The sequence below is a fragment of the Taudactylus pleione genome, unplaced genomic scaffold (genome assembly GCF_031769625.1).
Source record: "Taudactylus pleione unplaced genomic scaffold, aTauple2 ptg000074l, whole genome shotgun sequence".
NCBI classification, from domain to species: Eukaryota; Metazoa; Chordata; class Amphibia; order Anura; family Myobatrachidae; genus Taudactylus; species Taudactylus pleione.
The window spans coordinates 161810-182825 of record NW_028284476.1 but is presented as its reverse complement, the minus strand read 5'-3'; the positions used below and the strand labels follow the sequence as shown (position 1 = coordinate 182825).

The 21016-nt window shown below is 44.4% G+C and overlaps 1 protein-coding gene across 7 annotated transcripts in view; it reads left to right on the top strand.

Moving 5' to 3' along the window:
• Nucleotides 1-21016, top strand: part of MLPH (melanophilin) — a 91489-nt gene that overhangs the window by 8446 nt on the left and 62027 nt on the right. For 6 of the 7 annotated variants that reach the window (XM_088467744.1, XM_088467740.1, XM_088467741.1 and 3 more), the window contains exons 2-3: nt 12301-12451; nt 15715-15936. In XM_088467744.1, the coding sequence (XP_088323870.1) occupies nt 12342-12451; nt 15715-15936 (332 nt within the window). In that variant the 5' untranslated portion in view covers nt 12301-12341. Of the gene's footprint in view, nt 1-11837; nt 11858-12300; nt 12452-15714; nt 15937-21016 lie in introns of those variants that run through there. The other variant, XM_088467739.1, reaches the window with a different exon arrangement.

The following is a 21016-nucleotide window of genomic DNA, read 5'->3' as shown; positions in this document are numbered from 1 at the left end:
GCAGCCAGTGAAGGGAGTAGAGAGTGGGTGTTATGTGGCTGGAACGGGGCTGGTTAGTTATATGGTCTTGGTGGGCATTATTATTGGTTCGTTTTATCATTTTGGTCATTAACACTGGCATATTAGAATTTGGATCATTATAACTAGCTGATCTTCTGAAAGGATCACTGGCACATTAGGTAGGTCACATATGGCTCTGTAGGGAGCTGGACATTATCGCTACAATATTAGATCTTTATACATTGCCACTATAAGTTGGCTATACCAGACTTTATTCATTACATATTTGATTCACTTGCATACTATATATTGTTGGACTTTTTACTATCTGACATATTATAGGCTCTTGCTGGGCAGTAACAGTGGAATACTACATCTCAAGGGAGATGTATCAAACCTTGGAGAGAGATAGTGTAAAGTGGAGATAAAGTACCAACTAATCAGCTCCTAATTTATTTTACAGGCTGTGTTTGAAAAATTACAGGAGCTAATTGGATGGCACTTTGGGCCTAATTCATTGCCGAACGCAACTGCGGTTACGCACGCGATCGGCCGATTCTTGCGTTCTGCCCATGCATATGCATCGCAGTGCTTGAAGACTTCACTGCGATCGGATTGTGATCGCAGTGATTAAACATTACGGATGTGTGTAAGGTAAAGTGGGCGTCCTTATGTAATACTGTGACAGCATAGCAATGGATTAGCATATCAACGCAGTCAGACTGCATGCGTAATCTCAGCCGTGATCGCAGTTGCGATCTGTAATGAATCAGGCCCTACATGAATATTCTTAAAACCTGTATTGCTAGGGTGCCTTGAGAACCGAGCTTGGGAACCATTGCTCTAAGCTTTAATAACAGCATATAAGTAGACTTGCCATATCATCCCTTTCATTCGGGACACATATGAATTACACAGGTTCTGTGGCTGGCTGGCTTCAAGTCTCCATTTCTCTCAGTTTTAATTAGCCACAGAACCTGTGTAATTCACATGTGTAACAGGATGATACAGCCAGCCTACATATAATATAGTGACTGGCATTATTAATGGTATACTGGAGTATGTTATGTTTATGGAATTTTCATGTTCTTGGCCACAGAGTCCCAATGGCAGCACGCCATGGCCTCCAGCATTAGTGAGCTGCGCAGACTGCATGCCCTAGACAGGAGCTGCGGGTTTGTGGTTTGTTAGTTGGCACGTCTACCTGCTCTGTCAAATGCTTGTTTTATTTTTGTTACTTTTAGGCTGTTATTCTGATTGCAAAGAGTAGATACAGTTAATACTGTATATATTCCTAATGTGTAATATGTTTACTATTTAAATTAACATGCATCTACAGAACAAGAAGTATAAATCTAGAGGAAGGTATTCATGCATTTATGTTCAATGATTCACCATTTTTTGGTATTTTTCATATTTCTTTTCTTACAATGTACAATCTAAATTGTTTTTGACATTTGTATCAATATATATATATATATATATATATATACAGTATATATCAACACATATTTGCGATGGTATATGGTACCTGGCTGCCAGGTTGAATAAAATACTCTGGTCTATATCTCCACTCTGCTGGGGAGGTTGTGGAGAGTCAGGAACCTTTATTTATATCTGGTGGTTGTGCCCAAACATCGTGGTTTGCTGAGATGCAGTGATGACCCTAATGAAATAGATGACTAATTCTATGATCATCAGAGATCCCTGGTCCTTCCTTCTGGGCCTCTCTATAGCATCTTTGGATAAGCTTTCAGATAAATTAGACATCCTAATCCTTAATGCAGCCCGCTGCCTTATAGCTTCTCATTGGAAGCATCATGACCCTCCCTCTCTTCAAGCGGTTATTAAAAATATTGACATATAGCCGCTATGGAAAAGATAACGGCTTATCTTCCTAATAAATCACCCAGATACATTCATCAGGAAGCAGTGGATACAGTGTTACATACTTGCAAGTACTATTTTTTTATTATTATTTTTTGGATACAATTGTTGCTTGTGCACTTTCTCTTATCTGTTCAATAAGATCTTATTATGCATCCGGGACACAGAACTTTCTGATTTTTATTGTGAACATTTCAATTTCATCAAGAACCATCATTTATTTACCAGTTTTTAGTTTCAATATCACTATCATTATTATCAATTTTTTATTGGGCAGCACAGACGGTGTAATGGTTAGCATTACTGCCTCACAGCACTGAGGTTGTGGGTACGATTCCCACCACGGCCCTAACTGTGTGGAGTTTGTATATTCTCCCTGTGCTTGCGTGGGTTTCCTCTCGGTGCTCCGGTTTCCTCCCACATTCCAAAAATATACTGGTAGGTTAATTGCCTCCCAACAAAAATGAACCCTAGTGTGTATGTGTGTGAGCATGTGATAGGGAACATAGATTGTAAGGTCCACTGGGGCAGGGAGTGATGTGAATGGCTAACTATTCTCTGCATAGCGCTGCGGAATATGTGTGCGCTATATAAATAACTGGTAATATAATAAATTGTTGTTTATTATTGATTATTTGTGATTATAACCAGAGCTGTAACTAGACTTTTTGGTGCCCTGTGCTAGAGAGAGCATTGGCGCCCCCCCCCCCTCCATTTTTTAAATAGGGACATAAGATAGTGCACATGATAGAGGGCCATGGCCTCATGGGGAAGGGCCAGGGAAGAGATAGGAGAGGCCAGGAAATGCTGGGGATAAAAGAAGAGGAAGCTACAAGTGAGAATGATAATAACCAGGAAAATTGACAGGCCCAAACAGCGCCCCCTGCCCTGCGGTGCCCTGTGCCATGGCACTGGTAGCACTACCCTAGTTACGGCCCTGATTATGATATTTCTATGGTATTTATTTAATACTTTTTTTTGCTCCCTGTCCGGCTTCCATGGCAGGGGCATGGCAAAAAGGAGCGTGGCGCTGCAATGCTGCAGCATTGGGGCGGAGCATGGAGCGAACATGTCATCATGGCTCCGCCCCCACTTCACAATGGCGATATTAACGGCATCGTGAAGCAGGGGGCGGGGCCATGGTGACAAGATTTGTGTCCCCACACCCCCCCTTGCATGGTTTTCTAGTGTCACTGTGGGGGGGGGGTCGGGTGGATTGGCGGCCGCTGGGAGGCTTGCCTGCCTACCTGGGGGCGGGGAGCGGCACCCAGTTTTCGGGAGGCACCCAGCCAAATCGGGAGGGTAGGCAACTATGAGATATAACACTGACAGTGATTTACAAAATAAATTAAAAAAAACACATCAATAAGGATATTTCTAGTTTAAAATGCAATAATATAATAGTAATAATCCTAATAGTTACTGTATTGACAGATTATACATGGCCGAAAATTACAATTATTTTTTTTTACTGACACTCATTACATTTACTGAAAGAGCGGTAGTAATGATTTCAATCTGTTCTGCCACAGCAGGATGTGTTCAGGATCTACTACTGCTCTTACTGCACTTTGATGATCTGGGTGGTGTAAAAACATTTATCTGGGCAATTAGCCACCATTTAGTGATCGTGTAAGAGAAACTGGGAGAGGAGCGTATATGTAAATAGTACGTCTTATTACAGAGAGCCCTAAGGAAGACATAATAGCAGGAACTGATATGATGTATGCAGCCGTGACATCATTACATTGAGTAACAATGGATATTGCTACTTCATCTAACACTTGCACTGAGTTTCCCGCCAAAAAAATGGGGTGAGGGTCTGTTAAGTAAAATAATATATACTTATCAAGCCCTAAACTATTGTGGAGACTGCAGTTTCTGAATGCTTTTTGTATCCTGAACATTTATCATCTCTGTAATGCAGAGCTGCAATGAAAGAATCGCTGTCCCCATACAGTATGTGTTTGTGCTATTTATCGAGCTCCGAAAACCTGATGCTTTCAGATTCTACTGCCTCCAATATCTAACGCCATCTTCAGGTTTTTTCCAATGGAAACAGCTATCGGACAGCACAGAGGGATCTCGATGTCACTGTATTTGTGCAGAAAAGCATGACCACTGCCTGGACAGAGCCCAAAAGACTTCTGCATTAGTTGGAACTGCTTATTGATACATAGCCCCCGAAAAAAAAATAATTTCTACTTAGGAATGATCATTTTCAGGGCCCCACTGCCACCAATGATATATAGGCCCCTCAGGAACCAATGGAAAAAAAACGAATGCCCAACATTTATGATTTTTGCAGGACAGAAACAACTTGATGGGTGGAGAAAGCCCCTTTAAGCTATACACTGGCTAAATGTGCTTATGGAACCTGAGGAAATTAATTAATTTGTCCCTTTGTCAAAAGTGGTGATAGCGCTGTCTATTACAGCAATCATAAATGTCTGATCACTGCAATTTATCAAAAAGCCTCACTGAGATTGCTGAGCGATACTTGGTGCCGAATTGGGCATAATTTCTTAACGAGTTTTATCATTCACAACGATTGCGTATGATAAATGGTGCTCCAGCCAATCAGCTCCCACCTGTCATCTGTCTGAAAAATGACAGTTGGGAGCTGATTGGCTGGAGCACCATTTATCATACGCAAAAGGTATTATCACTTGTTGTGAACGATAAAACTTGTTGACAAATGAGGCCCTTAATTAGATGCGGTAATAGCCCCTTTTTCTCATGCGACAAATTATCCGCTAACGTGCGTTAACCCATAGAATCCGCTATGGGTTAACACGTTCCCGGCACCCGCGATTAGAGCACTTAACAAAGATTTCTGTTCGAGCCTCCTCAGGCTTGAACAGAAATCTGTGTTAACTACAGCCTGCAGAGTTGATCACAGACTGCCACGGGTTATAGTTGAATAGGCCAGATCGATTATCCCGCAGCAATTAACCGCAGCTAACTGAAGCCAGCCCTTAGCTGCCCTGGTGATAATGGCCTGGATGCTTAGGGTGAGACAACTGCTTCACTGGGCCAGTCTCTGTAGATATATTCAACATGAGGACTTCCAGCTGCTGTGGAACTACACATCCCAGCATCTCCTGGCAGTTTTAGCATGCCGTATTAGCTAAAATAGCAGAGCCCTTCTTACAGTGATTACTCTGTTACTCACTAATTAGTGTAATTTAGCTACGTTGTTTTATCGCTCCCAGTTGTATTATTTATGTGAAGATGCAGATTTTGAGCGAGAAAGAGTTGCCCCAGGACCTGGCACACCGACGGGGCTATTTGATGGGTATGCAATCGGGAAGCCGACTGCCTAAATACCGGCAGCCGGCTTCCCGACCGTCATATCCCGGCAAGGGTGAAATGCCGGTCGTCAAGATGTAGACGCCCGGCATTTCCCCGACGCCGGGAGACCGGCGCCCGGCATCCCGACCGTAGTGATGCCGGGCGCCGCGAGCGGACAGCCGCGGTGGGGGGAGGTGTTAGGTTTAGGGCTCCCTGGGGGGGGACTTTGGGTCAGACACCCCCCCGGGAGGGTTAGGCTAGGGGGAGGGAGGGTTAAGGTTAGGCACGCCAGGGGGGGGACTTAGGGTAAGGCACCCCCCCGGGGGACTCAGGTTTAGGCAGCGGGGAAGGGGGTTGTTAGGGTTAGGCACTTAGAGGGGGGATTAGGGTTAGGCACGGGGGGGAGGTTAGGGTTAGGCACCCCTAAGGAGGGTTAGCGTTAGTGGGGTTAGTTTAGGTTAGACAATACTTACCTATCCACGTTCGGGATTTCCAGCGCTGTCGGGCTTCCGCTGCCGGGATCTCTGCTGATGTCGGGCTGCCGCTGCCGGGAATCGAACTGCCGATCATGCAGTCGGCTGTATTTCATACCAATTCCATTTGATGCGACTGAAGCCACAGTGTATAAGGACAAATCTGTATGTTTCATTATGGTCTATGTAAACATAATATTATAATTGTATTGCTTTACTCTTGTATGGATGCTGAGTTCTTCGAAAATGTTAAAAATGCGTTCACTAACAAAGCAGCAATTGTGGGCACATGCAAAGTTGCTACTATTGCAGGATGGGTGCAGGTCGGCTCCAGTAACACGTGATGTTTGTAACCATTTCTTTTACTTTAGAAATACACATTGGGTAACACCTCTCTTTTGCCCACTACAGATGACTACTGGTAGCAGCGCACTGGCACATCTTGCAGGGAGAGAGAGGAGACCGCTGATGCTCAGCGACATCAGCCTCCTCCCCGCAGCCCAGCACACGCTGCTGTCTACTGAGCTGTGGAGTTTCCGGGGTTTTACCATATTTTCCGTATGCACTAAGGGGTGGCCGCCGGGCCTCCGATGCGGTGGGTAACGCCAACTATTGCCTATGGGCTTCTACCGCATCGTGCTGCTATGAGGGATCCGATCAGATGCCCCGCGGCCGTCGCGTCACTCTGCGCATGCACAGATGGACTCCCGGGTCATAAACCCCGAAGTCCATGGCGCAGGACAGATCGCAAAGGACAGCACTTATCGGAAGAGCTGTCCTTTGTGCTACTGATCGCATATGTTAGTGCATATGCGATCAGCAGGGAGGTGGTGTCCGGCGGTAAGTATGCCGAGAAGTTAGTGCATCTCGCCCAGAGAGAGAAAAAGAGAGAGAGGCGAGAGAGAGATCTTTAAGGTGCCTACACACACAATGACTTTTTGAACGATTATCGATAACGATATCGTTTATCGTTCAATCGTTGAAAAAATCGTTCACTTTCTGAGTTAAAACAATGAAAAATTATCGTTCTTGCGCGTTCACGTTTGTAGTTTGTAGTTCAGTCAGACTGACCAACTCAACGATTTTCAGTAAGGGAATATGCAAAAATTGTTTGTAGTTCACAAAAATCGTTAATTACATTTAGTATATGAACGATTTTAGTAAACGATTTTCGTTCATTTTTCCCTTAAAAAATTTACGAAAATCGTTCATTTACTAAATCGTTGTGTATGCAGCTTCAACCTTACCTTTCACTCCTATGTACAGCATCTTCCCCTGGCCGATGCAGTAACAGAGGACATCAGGTCCGCATACCCTTTGCGCCAGGGCCGGTCACTACATTATGACGTCAGGCCCCCGGCAACAGCAGCTTCAGGGAGGAGAGGAGGAGAATAGAGGGGAGGAGACGGGAGGGGAGGTTACGGACGATGGCAGTGTACAGTACTGCTGTCAATACCGCTGCGGGTCCCCTTATTACCACAGGCCCCCTTATTACCACAGGCCCCAGGTGCAATGCACCGCCGGACATGATGCCACTGAGCCGGTAATGGACCATACATGACTGTAGCAGAGCAGGCAGCTGTTACAGCTGGGTTTATTCTGGGCCCCTCCGGGGTCCCTAGAATTTCGGGGCCTGGTACGGCTGTGCTCGTAGTCCCCCCTGTCGCCGGGCCTGTGTGTCACGTGTATCATATCAGTGTGACCTGGGTATTGTTATCAGTGTGAATCAGGTGTGTGATATCAGTGTGACCTGTGTATTGTTATCATTGTGTATCAGGTGTTCTATATCAGTGTGACCTGTGTATTGTTATCATTGTGTGTCAGGTGTGTGATAGTGTGACCTGTGTATTGTTATCAGTGTGTATCAGGTGTGTGATATCAGTGTGACCTGTGTATTGTTATCATTGTGTATCAGGTGTGTGATATCAGTGTGACCTGGGTATTGTTATCATTGTGTATCAGGTGTGTGATATCAGTGTGACCTGTGTATTGTTATCATTGTGTATCAGGTGTGTGATATCAGTGTGACCTGGGTATTGTTATTAGTGTGTATCAGGTGTGTGATATCAGTGTGACCTGTGTATTGTTATCATTGTGTATCAGGTGTGTGATAGTGTAACCTGTGTATTGTTATCATTGTGTATCAGGTGTGTGATATCAGTGTGACCTGTGTATTGTTATCATTGTGTATCAGATGTGTGATATCAGTGTGACCTGTGTATTGTTATCATTGTGTATCAGGTGTTCTATATCAGTGTGACCTGTGTATTGTTATCATTGTGTATCAGGTGTGTGACAGTGTGACCTGTGTATTGTTATCAGTGTGTATCAGGTGTGTGATATCAGTGTGACCTGTGTATAGTTATCATTGTGTATCAGGTGTGTGATATCAGTGTGACCTGGGTATTGTTATCATTGTGTATCAGGTGTGTGATATCAGTGTGACCTGGGTATTGTTATCATTGTGTATCAGGTGTTCTATATCAGTGTGACCTGTGTATTGTTATCATTGTGTGTCAGGTGTGTGATAGTGTGACCTGTGTATTGTTATCAGTGTGTATCAGGTGTGTGATATCAGTGTGACCTGTGTATTGTTATCATTGTGTATCAGGTGTGTGATATCAGTGTGACCTGAGTATTGTTATCATTGTGTATCAGGTGTGTGATATCAGTGTGACCTGTGTATTGTTATCATTGTGTATCAGGTGTGTGATATCAGTGTGACCTGGGTATTGTTATCAGTGTGTATCAGGTGTGTGATATCAGTGTGACCTGGGTATTGTTATCATTGTGTATCAGGTGTGTGATAGTGTAACCTGTGTATTGTTATCATTGTGTATCAGGTGTGTGATATCAGTGTGACCTGTGTATTGTTATCATTGTGTATCAGATGTGTGATATCAGTGTGACCTGTGTATTGTTATCATTGTGTATCAGGTGTTCTATATCAGTGTGACCTGTGTATTGTTATCATTGTGTATCAGGTGTGTGATAGTGTGACCTGTGTATTGTTATCAGTGTGTATCAGGTGTGTGATATCAGTGTGACCTGTGTATAGTTATCATTGTGTATCAGGTGTGTGATATCAGTGTGACCTGGGTATTGTTATCATTGTGTATCAGGTGTGTGATATCAGTGTGACCTGGGTATTGTTATCATTGTGTATCAGGTGTTCTATATCAGTGTGACCTGTGTATTGTTATCATTGTGTGTCAGGTGTGTGATAGTGTGACCTGTGTATTGTTATCAGTGTGTATCAGGTGTGTGATATCAGTGTGACCTGTGTATTGTTATCATTGTGTATCAGGTGTGTGATATCAGTGTGACCTGAGTATTGTTATCATTGTGTATCAGGTGTGTGATATCAGTGTGACCTGGGTATTGTTATCATTGTGTATCAGGTGTGTGATATCAGTGTGACCTGGGTATTGTTATCAGTGTGTATCAGGTGTGTGATATCAGTGTGACCTGGGTATTGTTATCATTGTGTATCAGGTGTGTGATAGTGTAACCTGTGTATTGTTATCATTGTGTATCAGGTGTGTGATATCAGTGTGACCTGTGTATTGTTATCATTGTGTATCAGATGTGTGATATCAGTGTGACCTATGTATTGTTATCATTGTGTATCAGGTGTGTGATATCAGTGTGACCTGTGTATTGTTATCATTGTGTATCAGGTGTGTGATATCAGTGTGACCTGTGTATTGTTATCATTGTGTATCAGATGTGTGATATCAGTGTGACCTGTGTATTGTTATCATTGTGTATCAGGTGTGTGATATCAGTGTGACCTGGGTATTGTTATCATTGTGTATCAGGTGTGTGATATCAGTGTGACCTGTGTATTGTTATCAGTGTGCATCAGGTGTGTGATATCAGTGTGACCTGTGTATTGTTATCAGTGTGTATCAGGTGTGTGATATCAGTGTGACCTGTGTATTGTTATCAGTGTGTATCAGGTGTGTGATATCAGTGTGACCTGGGTATTGTTATCAGTGTGTATCAGGTGTGTGATATCAGTGTGACCTGTGTATTGTTATCATTGTGTGTAATATCAGTGTGACCTGTGTATTGTTATCATTGTGTATCAGGTGTGTGATATCAGTGTGACCTGTGTATTGTTATCATTGTGTATCAGGTGTGTGATATCAGTGTGACCTGTGTATTGTTATCTTTGTGTATCAAGTGTGTGATATCAGTGTGACCTGTGTATTGTTATCATTGTGTATCAGGTGTGTGATATCAGTGTGACCTGGGTATTGTTATCATTGTGAATCAGGTGTGTGATATCAGTGTGACCTGTGTATTGTTATCAGTGTGTATCAGGTGTGTGATATCAGTGTGACCTGTGTATTGTTATCATTGTGTATCAGGTGTGTGATATCAGTGTGACCTATGTATTGTTATCATTGTGTATCAGGTGTGTGATATCAGTGTGACCTGTGTATTGTTATCAGTGTGTATCAGATGTGTGATATCAGTGTGACCTATGTATTGTTATCATTGTGTATCAGGTGTGTGATATCAGTGTGACCTGTGTATTGTTATCATTGTGTATCAGGTGTGTGATATCAGTGTGACCTATGTATTGTTATCATTGTGTATCAGATGTGTGATATCAGTGTGACCTGGGTATTATCATTGTGTATCAGGTGTGTGATATCAGTGTGACCTGTGTATTGCTATCATTGTGTATCAGGTGTGACCTGTGTATTGTTATCAGTGTGTATCAGGTGTGTGATATCAGTGTGACCTGTGTATTGTTATCATTGTGTATCAGGTGTGTGATATCAGTGTGACCTGTGTATTGCTATCATTGTGTATCAGGTGTGACCTGTGTATTGTTATCAGTGTGTATCAGGTGTGTGATATCAGTGTGACCTATGTATTGTTATCATTGTGTATCAGGTGTGTGATATCAGTGTGACCTGTGTATTGTTATCATTGTGAATCAGGTGTGTGATATCAGTGTGACCTGTGTATTGCTATCATTGTGTATCAGGTGTGACCTGTGTATTGTTATGTGTGTATATCAGGGTAACCAGTATAGTGATCGCGATGGGGAGAGGGGAGTTGATACCCACGGTGCATACATGCGCGGTCACACTCTCAGGGTATCTTTTACATACAATACCCTGAGAAGTGTGTGAAGTGGATTCGCAGGGACAGAGCTTTCTCGCACGCTCAGTCCATCCTTGTGATGTATTCAAATATCGCATTGTGAATTTGGGAGATATTATCCAGGTTTGCCTACCCTCCCGATTTGGTCGGGAGCATCCCTAATATCGGGTGCCGCTCCCGACCCCCCGGAAAGGCAGGCAAGCCTCCCGGCTGCCGCCTGCCCCCCTCCCGTCCACTAATAGAAATCCCCGCAGCGGCGGGGGGCAATGACGCAATTCGTGCTGAATAGCGTCATCGCTGCCCCGCCCCCTGCCTCACAATGCCTTTAATTTTGGCATTGTGAAGAGGGGGCAGGGCCACGATGACGCAATCATGCGGCCCCGCCCCCAATCCGGCATCAGTGTCTGGCCACGCCCCCCCTCCCCCCCCCAGTATGCAGGCATTCAGCTCCCTCCCGGAAGGAGGGAGCTGAATGTCGGCAAGTATGATATTATCACATCCCATCTGCATCTGAGATGCAGATTGTGATTAATATGCTCCTTACTCATTGTGGGAAACATTTACAGTCTAACTGAGTAAGTAAACTTTAATAACTTTGCTAAAACAAATATCCCTATGGAAACAAATGATACATTCTGACATTCCCATAATTCATCCCTTATATGAGACTGTTTTTCTGTACATAGCACATCCTCAGGCAGCACAGAGGTTAAAGATGAGGGCAAAGTACCCACATTTGGAGACCTGTGGGCCTCGAGGTCTGTTAGACAAAGACAGTACATGAAAATCACATTGCTTTTAATACACATCATTTAAACTGACAATAAGACTATTGATTGAAGCTGGGCTGTTATGGGCACATGGTCTCGTCAGACGTCAGCCCCCCCGTGGTATGACCATCAGCTGACTGCTTGGGCACAGGATTCACTGTGAGCTGTCCTCACGCTCGTTATGAGCAAAAAGAATCAGAGCCCCTGACAGAGAGAAATGCCATAAATATTATGGAGGAATTGTATCTATGTCATTTAACCTCTTCAAGTTTACCCTGCTGCGGCCACACCATCCTTCACCATGATATAGTATATAATTAGTAATTATATACCCTCATAAATGCTTACTCCATCAGCCCATTTCCTGTTTTTGCTATTTTTTTTCCTAGTAATTTATAATTTCTTATCTCCAGTCAAAAAAAAAAGAATCATGTGACATTACATAAGTCATCTAGGTCAGAATTTGCAGTTATCTGTAACTATGTATGTGCCATGTGATACACAGATAACAAACAAGCGTGTTCAGTTACCCGTTACCTCTCTTGTTCCTGCTGCAAAGATCCAAATCATATCAGAATTCACAATATATATATATATATACATACTGTGTGTGTATATATATATATATATATATATATATATACGTAATTGATTGGCGGCACCCTGTGTGTGTGTATTTTTACTTACTGAACTTAGATTTATTTTATAGGTGGTTATCACTAAAAGCTGTCTTCTTGGTTTTGTTCCTACAGAAACCCTGTCCCTGCATTTTAGACACAATTAGGGGACCGCCATGGGAAGGAAGCTGGACTTATCCAAGCTGAGCGACGATGAAGCTAAACATGTATGGGAGGTCGTCCAGAGAGACATTAGTCTGCGCAAGAAGGAGGAAGAGAGGCTCGAGTGAGTAATCTAAGAAGTATTGTATATAATGATATTCTGGCACCTGGTACCGGCAGCCATGCTGGTCATGCATTCATTATAGTGTGGAGGGAGTCTTTGGTGCTGCACTTAAGGAGTGCTGCCCAGCCCAGGCCTAAGGTGGATTTACTAAAATGGAATATTATCTGCGGACCTAACATCAAGCTGTTCTACTATACTTTCAGGGGTATATTTACTAAAGTGAGAGTTTTTAGAAGTGGAGATGTTGCCCATAGCAACCAATCAGATTGTAGCTATTATCTTCTAGGTGCCAGCTATTTCTATCATATAATATATGTGATGTATTGGAATTAGGGCAGGTGCACGGTGTATGGAAGCTGGGCCAGTGTTTGGGGGCAGATAGTTATTGCTCATGTACCAACCTCCTGGGGTGCAGGTGGGGGAGGGGGGTACTGCAGTTTTTAAATTGATTATTTTGCAGTGCATTCCAGTGGTATAATAGATGTTGTACAACCTGGGCACTATCACTGGCATATTTTATTTTGCTGCCCATTATGACACAGATTATATAAATAGATCCGAATACTTGAATAAGTATGAGGAAAGATAAGCACCCTGTTTAGTGATGGAATATTGCTAGTTCACCAGGGGTTAAATGAGAGGTGGGGGCGTAGCCAGGAATGTGTCCATCAAAATAATAGCCTATGGCAGCGATAGAGAGCAGGGCCTTTACTATTCATTATAAGTATTCTGGAAGAGGAGCCATCTTCCTCTTTTCCAGTTCTGGAACCCCACTCGCCCACCTGCCCGTCTAAGCTGTCTTGTGTGCAATTCTTGAAAATGTTGTTGGACTATGCAATTTTAAATATTTCCTTCCAACAGGTGGAGGTGCAGCCTGGCGGGAAGCAGTGGTCCTAGGCGGCCTATTATAGCGTACGAGTGCCTGGGTAGCATTTGCCTTTTGATAGCGGCGAGTTGATCATTCCCCTTAGGGGGGGACCGGGCCATCATCTTAGGGAGAGGTCAATGCTGTGCCAATTAAGGGGAATGGTTCTACCTCAGGCTAGTTTCCGTCAGGTGGGCATCCGCCTCTTATTTATTTAGTCAAATCTATTTGCCGGGCTGTGGCCTTGGAGCACTGCTTTTTTACTGCCACCATCTTTCTAATTACAAATTGATCAATACATTTCGGCTGTGCCCTCTTATAATTCCACATAGGTGTCCGTGTGGTTATTTCTATAGTTAGTAGTTAAGTGAGTGAATTAGCATAATGTAAGATTCAAACAATGGGTGACTTATATGGCAATGTAAATGTAATATAATTGCATATACAGTGATAGAGTTACAGGATGCCTTTTCCGGTCATCTCTTTATTATAGATACATGAAAGTAGCACTAGAAATCATACAGCTTTGATGTTACGTTTCCCAGAAAACAGACACTTGTCTAGGAAGAAAAACATCTTGAGTTATAGATTTTCACCTTTTGATTACATGCGTGTAAATTGTTACTGTGCTACCAGTACAGCATTTACCTTATTAGGGGCCCCACTTCAATTCCTTGCTAGGAGTAGGACCCATTAGTCTAACACCAGTATGGCAGATTATTGACAATCTCTATTACTTAGGTACAAATAGACAGCGAATGAATTTTATATGTGCTCAGTTTAAAATGGATAATATATGGAAACCCTGAAATGATACCTCACCAGAGAACTCGTCCTACTAGCCAAACATTGTGCCTGCTCCACCTCGCCCAAACCCCAAAAGCAAACACTTCTAGATAAGTGCAGTGAGAGCACAGTGATTCATTCTAGTGATGCCTCGAAGACAGTGCCAGCACCACATTGCTGTAGGAAAAAGTCACTTAGAGTGCAAATGTCATTTTCTAAACTCATGCACCTACTTTTGTGCAAATGCAGGTGCTGTTATGGGTAAGTGCAGAGCCGTAACTAGACTTTTGGGTGCCCTGCGCCAGAGAGAGTATTGGCGCCCCCCCTATTTTTTTAAATAGGGACATAAGATAGTGCACCTGAAAAAGGGCCATGGCCTCATGGGGAAGGGCCAGGGAAGAGATAGGGGAGGCCAGGAGATGCTGGGGATAAAAGAAGAGGAAGCTACAAGTGAGAGTGATAATAAACAGGAAAATTGACAGGCCCAAACAGTGCCCCCTGCCCTGCGGTACCCTGTGCCATGGCACTGGTCGCACTACCCTGGTTACGGCCCTGGACGTGTGTCAATAATAGTAATATAAAGTGAGGTCTGTTTTATTAAACTTACACACAGGGCTGGTGCAGACTTGGGAGCAAAAGCGAAAGAGAGGAATAACGATGATCCATTGTGGCCCCACGCTGCACTTTGCAATGCCAAGATTACCAGCATTGTAGAGAGGGGGACGGAGATTTGATGCGATTCGCGTTATTGGACGCCTGTGCTGCCCACTAAACTGGGGATGTAGGCGTCCCCATTCAGGTGGCCTTAAATCTGGGAGATTTGTCCACCTTTCCAGGTGGCCGCCTCCGTCCAATTTTCGTGAGCCTCTCGGCTGTTCCGGGAGGGTAGGCAAGTATAAGTCATAGGCATATTTATAATGGATGCAGGGTGTGCAGACCCTGCAATCAATGTATACTTACCATGCTCTGGCAAGTGGGTCCCTCCTCCGCAGTGCCATCTTCCCAGTGGCTTCTTCAGGAAGATGGCACAACACAGTGAAAGCAAAGACACTAACACAGTGCTAGAGCCTTTGCTCTTTTCTACGTATGCGCCATCTTCCCGAATATACCTGGAACGTTGGCACCGAGGAGGAGGAGGGATGAGCCGCAGCAAGGTAAGAAGGGGGGCACACAGGTCAGAGGAGGGGGCCCGCTGCAAACGAGCCCCCTCAGTTGTTTATGCACCCCTGCTCCCAATGCATGTACTGTAGCCCACAAATACTGGACAGCATTATTACTCAAGTACCCACAACAGGTCATGTTTTCTGGATTTCTTTAATCATGATACACAGAATGGCGGTTGCTCAAGCAATTGATCCATCACAGGTGCATGTAGGGGAGGTTTCAATCTAGACAGCACACCACAATGGGCCAGCAATATAGACTACATGATAAAAGTAATGCAGAGATCTCAGTTATGGCCATTTGCAAACATATGGTAAGCCACCAGCCTCGGCGAGGTGCATTTGCACTCCTTGCATTGCTGCATGGTTTATCCACCTTCCAGGATGTACATTGCCATTTACTGTAGATTAATTTGTTGCAAATTCAAACTCCGTTTTGTATTTTGCAGGGACCTGAAGGAAAAGCTGGGAAAGGAGAGCAGTAAAAGAGAGCTCCTGTCCAATCAGAGTCACGTGAACAGCACTCTCTGCATACACTGCCTGCAGCCCTTCCAGTTCCTACTCAACAGTAAGCGCCAGTGCAAGGACTGCCAGTTCTTTGTGTGCAAAAACTGCAGCCGCTACAACAAGAAGGAGCATTGCTGGGTGTGTGATGCCTGTAGGTCCACCAGGTAGGTGACAGCTGTGTGATTGGTTCTGTATCATATTATTATACTAGCTGGAGTAGCCCAGGTTTAAATCGTCAGTTTAGTTATTAAGTTATCAAGTCAAGTTATTAAGTTTTATTATGTGATGTTATCCAAATCCATACAGCGGGAAGTTCTGTCCGGCGCACTCCACCGTGAGGTCCTACCGGGACCCCAGCCACTCCATTAGGCATCCCAGACCAATTGCCACCCCTCTTAACTTTTCATCCAAATCCATCTAGTGGAAGGCCCAGAACAGACTTCACTGGCGGCGATGCGTGTATTATGCACAGCCTGAGCCCGCCTCCTAGCGCTATTGGGCAAGCACTCAGGGGGAGGGAACGGGCTCAGGTGTGCAGCACAGGACCGGCGCAGGAAGCCTAGCGCCGGTCCTGTGTAAATGTGTAGCGCTGACCGCACTCATTGCGGTCAGCGCTACACTGGCTAACTGGGGCGGGTGGGCCGGTACCGTGGCCGGCGGCACCCCCCCCCCCCCCGTGCCGCCGGTCCAACAGCGCCCAGGGCACGCACCCTGCTCGCCCCGCCCTAGTTACGCCACTGCCAATGACAATGGATTCAGAAAAGAGTTCAGTTCCTGCATTCGACAGGGCTGTGGTAAAACAGCCTCTAGTAGCGGACATGTAATGGAGGGCTGAAGTCTAACCAGCCACCAGGAATATGTGCTCGCTCTGTACACTAGCCACCAGAAATATGTGCTCACTCTGTACACTAGCCACCAGAAATATGCGCTCGCTCTGTACACTAGCCACCAGGAATATGTGCTCGCTCTGTACACTAGCCACCATGAATATGTGCTCGCTTTGTACACTAGTTACCTGGAATATGTGCTCGATCTGTACACTAGCCACCAGAAATATGTGCTCGCTCTGTACACTAGCTACCAGAAATATGTGCTCGCTCTGTACACTAGCCACCAAAAATATGTGCTCGCTGTCTAAACTAGCCACCAGAAATATGTGCTCGCTCTGTACACTAGCTACCAGGAATATGTACTTGCTTTGTACACTAGCTACCAGGAATATGTGCTCGCTCTGTACACTAGCCACCAGGAATATGTGCTATGCTTTATACACTAGCCACCAGGAATATGTGCTCACTCTGTACACTAGCCACCAGGAATATGTGCTCACTCTGTACACTAGCCACCAGGAATATGTGCTATGCTTTGTACACTAGTCTGTTTTCCAGTGTTTGTGAACAAATGGACGAATGTCATTTGCTCCCATACATTACCAGGTTTTCATTCCAACCAGCCAGATTGGACAGAAATCTGACAGATAATTGTATAGTGTGTGCCCAGCATAAGACAATCATAATGAACTGCATTATCTCCAGACTGAGGGGGAAATTCAATTAGCCTCGTTAAGTTAATGGGTGCTAATTGAATGCAGGCCCTTATTCTATTAGCCCAGCATATCAGAGATTTCTCTTCAGGTCGCTTTTGGGTGATAACAGTTAGTTAACACACAATACCTTGTACTGTACACGGATTCTGTGTGTTAACGCCCGATGACCAGTGTTAACGCGCATTAACACATTCATTAAACGGGCGTTAACACAGCTATCGGGCAAATTTGAATAGCCCTGGGGATTACAGTCCGAGGCTACCTCCCGTTATTACCCGCAGTAATTTACTGCAGGTAAATAAATTCCCCCCTGAGTCTATTGAACAGTTTTATTTTTACTATTATCTCTATTTCTATAGCACCAACATATTATAAGTGCAGTCTCGTAAAGCAGTTGTGAGTGTGACGCATTGTGTTGCCACTAAGGCGCATTCAAGGGAAAAAAATGCAAAGATGCTTGGCGCAAGCCGAGCCGCACAGAACCTGGCATGCTGAGAAGAGCTGCTTGCACAACTGCAGCAATAGTGTATAAGGGCATATCTGTACAATAGCCTATCACAAGCACACACCTACTCACATGTGTACAGCTGTATGCGCTCTTACCCAATTATCTGTGATTAGATTTGTCATCTGTCTATTACAGATAGATCACTGCAGGGTTGGACTGGCCCACAGGGGTACAGGAGAAACCCCCGGTGGGCCCCAGAGCCTGAGGGTCCACCCCCTTCTTTAGGGATCAGGTTCCAGACTGTGCAGTTGAATTATACTGCACAGGACTATTGTGTATTTTCTACAATGCACTGCTGTTATTAATCTGGTACATTATCATGCATGCACTAGCAGTATTTACTATATACAGTATATGTATATATTTAAAGGGGCCCAGACCCCCTCTGGAGACTGGCCACACCTCTAAATATGGGCCCCTATCACTGCATTCCCCCAGTGGGCACTGGATCACTGTAATACCCCTTTTACACCGGAGTTAAAACCCGGGTTTTTGAAGGGTTAACCCGGACAGCTCCCTGGTGTAAAAGGGGAGAGAGTTGGATCGCCGGGTCGAGTGACCCGGCAATCCAACCCAGGTAACTAGCAGGGTTTAACACGGGTGTAGCCCGTGAAACCCTGCTGTGAGAACAGCGCACTCCGGGTCACGATGACCTGGAGTGCGCTGCTAGCCGGCCGATTGGTCCGGCTTCAGTGGTGCTTGGAGATGACGTCATCTCCAAGCGACCACATTCACTCCGCAAAAGCCGGGTCTATGCAGACCCGACTGCGGTGTGAGCGGCGCTGACTCGGGAATATCCCGAGTCGGCGCCGGCAAAATTCCGGGTCTGATCCGGATAGGAACTTTGTTCCAACTCCGGGTCAGACCCGGAATTTAGGTGGAAAAGGGGTATTATAGTGTGCTCACTCACCATTAAAGAGCAGCAGTCGTGGCCTCTGATAACCCTTCATTAACACTCAAAGTAAATTTATTTCAAGAAACACTTTTAATTTATTATGGGGCTAATATTCCTGTAAACCTTTGAGTTCTGCGCAGTTGCTACAGTGCAAAGTGTCCGGCTCGCTGACTCCTGCAATCAGTACTGTGGGCCTGAATAGCAAAGGTGGATTGTCGGCAAAATACAAATCTGTTTGTGATCTGCTTTCAGTCATTAGCCGACTGTCCATCTAGTATCCGCGCACAATAATTATTCATGTGCTCAATGTAACAGATTGCAAAAAAATACTCAATGTGGCGTGTGCAAATGTCCGGGCTTTCTTCCAGTTATTCATTAATACTTATTTAAGGCTGAAAAACTTGATTGACTTGTTACGCCTTCAGTTAAGAGAATTCCAGAGCTGAATAAATACTCTGGCCTTTCTGGCCTCTCATAATATTGTCCCTACACTCAACAACCATGGGCTCCCGCTATGAAATTACTCACAATAGATAAGTCACAAGAACCAGTACGAGGCCTTCACCTACAGAAGCTCATACTGCCTTAGAGTTCTAGACGTTCACAGGTACTTGGTTTGCCCCCGGATATAAGTGGCAGTAGCGATTTATCTCAAAACAGCTTTTAGGAGTTGCCGAGTTCGAGACTAGAATAGACAATGAAAACTGACTCGATAGCATTGCACCAGATGAAGATATAGGGGTAAATATAACAGCCTGCAGGCAGGGGCAAGTTCTGTAAGGAGAAGGAAGAGAAAAGAAGACTCTTTGTTGGATGAATAGATTACAAATTAACTTTTATTTTTTTAAGTTTTAGAATATAAGGCGGAAGAGATTATTTTTCAACCTCCAATAATATTTAAATACAACCAATAATTACAAACAAACATAGAAATCATTATAGTTCACTGCCAATTTTTGCTAAAACAAAGGCGATTATTGTAAGTGGTTAGATTCAACACAATATATACTGTATATCTATTATTGATCATTCAAAAAACATCCCTTGTTACTGAAAATAATGCGAGAAAAACCTTCCTTCTAATTTTGAAAAAATAACAGATAAACATACAATATCTACATAGATTCTAGTATACTTGAAGGAGCATTTTGTCAGATGGTTTATCCTGCATACATACAGTTATAGGAGATATCATTGTATCCATTTAGTACCAATATGTTGCAGCATGTTGCAATGCAGGAGCTCAAGAGCTAGCAGAGAGACAATTGGAGTCATATTCCAATGGAGATGGCTGCGTCCTTGTTTGCTGGAGATGACGTTTGTTTTACCTAGAGGGCTTGTTCACATCATGACAGGTCTCCATTGGAATATGAGCGCTGAAGCAAATACCCATGCAGGGAGATGGTGATGTAATCTACCAGCGTCTTTTCCCTTATCCTTTGTTATTGAAATAGTACTGCAATACCTGCATATAGACCACTGCACATGCTCCTAGACACCACGTTGTTCGCGCTCTCTCATCCGGACCTCCCCCGTCTAGTGCTGCACTGTCGTCTGATGCCAGCACAGACTGGTGGTTACTGTCACTACAGCAGAAATGCATTTCCAACTATCTTTCATCCCAGGCAGGGCCTCTCTGCTCTCTCATCTATCATCCTCTACTATATGTATGGTGATCAGACAGCAGAAGTGAAAGGGGATTCACCTGCCTAGATTCTGTAAACCTACTAAAGGTTTAAACAGTGCGTTCCTTGCAGTGAGTCAAATCTCTATTAACCCAAATCTTTGTCAATTATGCTTGATGTGTAATTTTTACAGCACATTTATTAAAGATAAAAAATATTGACCCTCCTGCTCACCAAGCAGTGTGAAGCTCCGCCGTAAGCAATTAGTATACAGTATACCTACTAAATGTGGTTACTACAATGCACTGTGCATTACCAGTTTTGTTACCCAAATATATCTCTACTGCTGATTAATTTCATGTAATATATTTATTTCAGCAGGACTGTGGGGGTCATTCAGACCTGGTCGCAAGCACCGATGTGCTCACAACCGGGTCGATGGGTAGCCCTGCGCTCTCTCCGGAGCTCACTACAAAAGGGGCGGACAGGGGGGGGGGTTTCCAAAACGTAGGCGTTTTGTGGGTGGCAGCAGTGACATCATCAGTGATGTCAGTAGGGAGCTTCCTGCTCCATCAGAGCAGAAAGCTCCCTGGGGCTTGCGAGTGCCCAGACCCAACCTTAGGGTCCGGTCGCAAGCCCCGATGGTCGCGATGGTGATCACCCGCTGGGT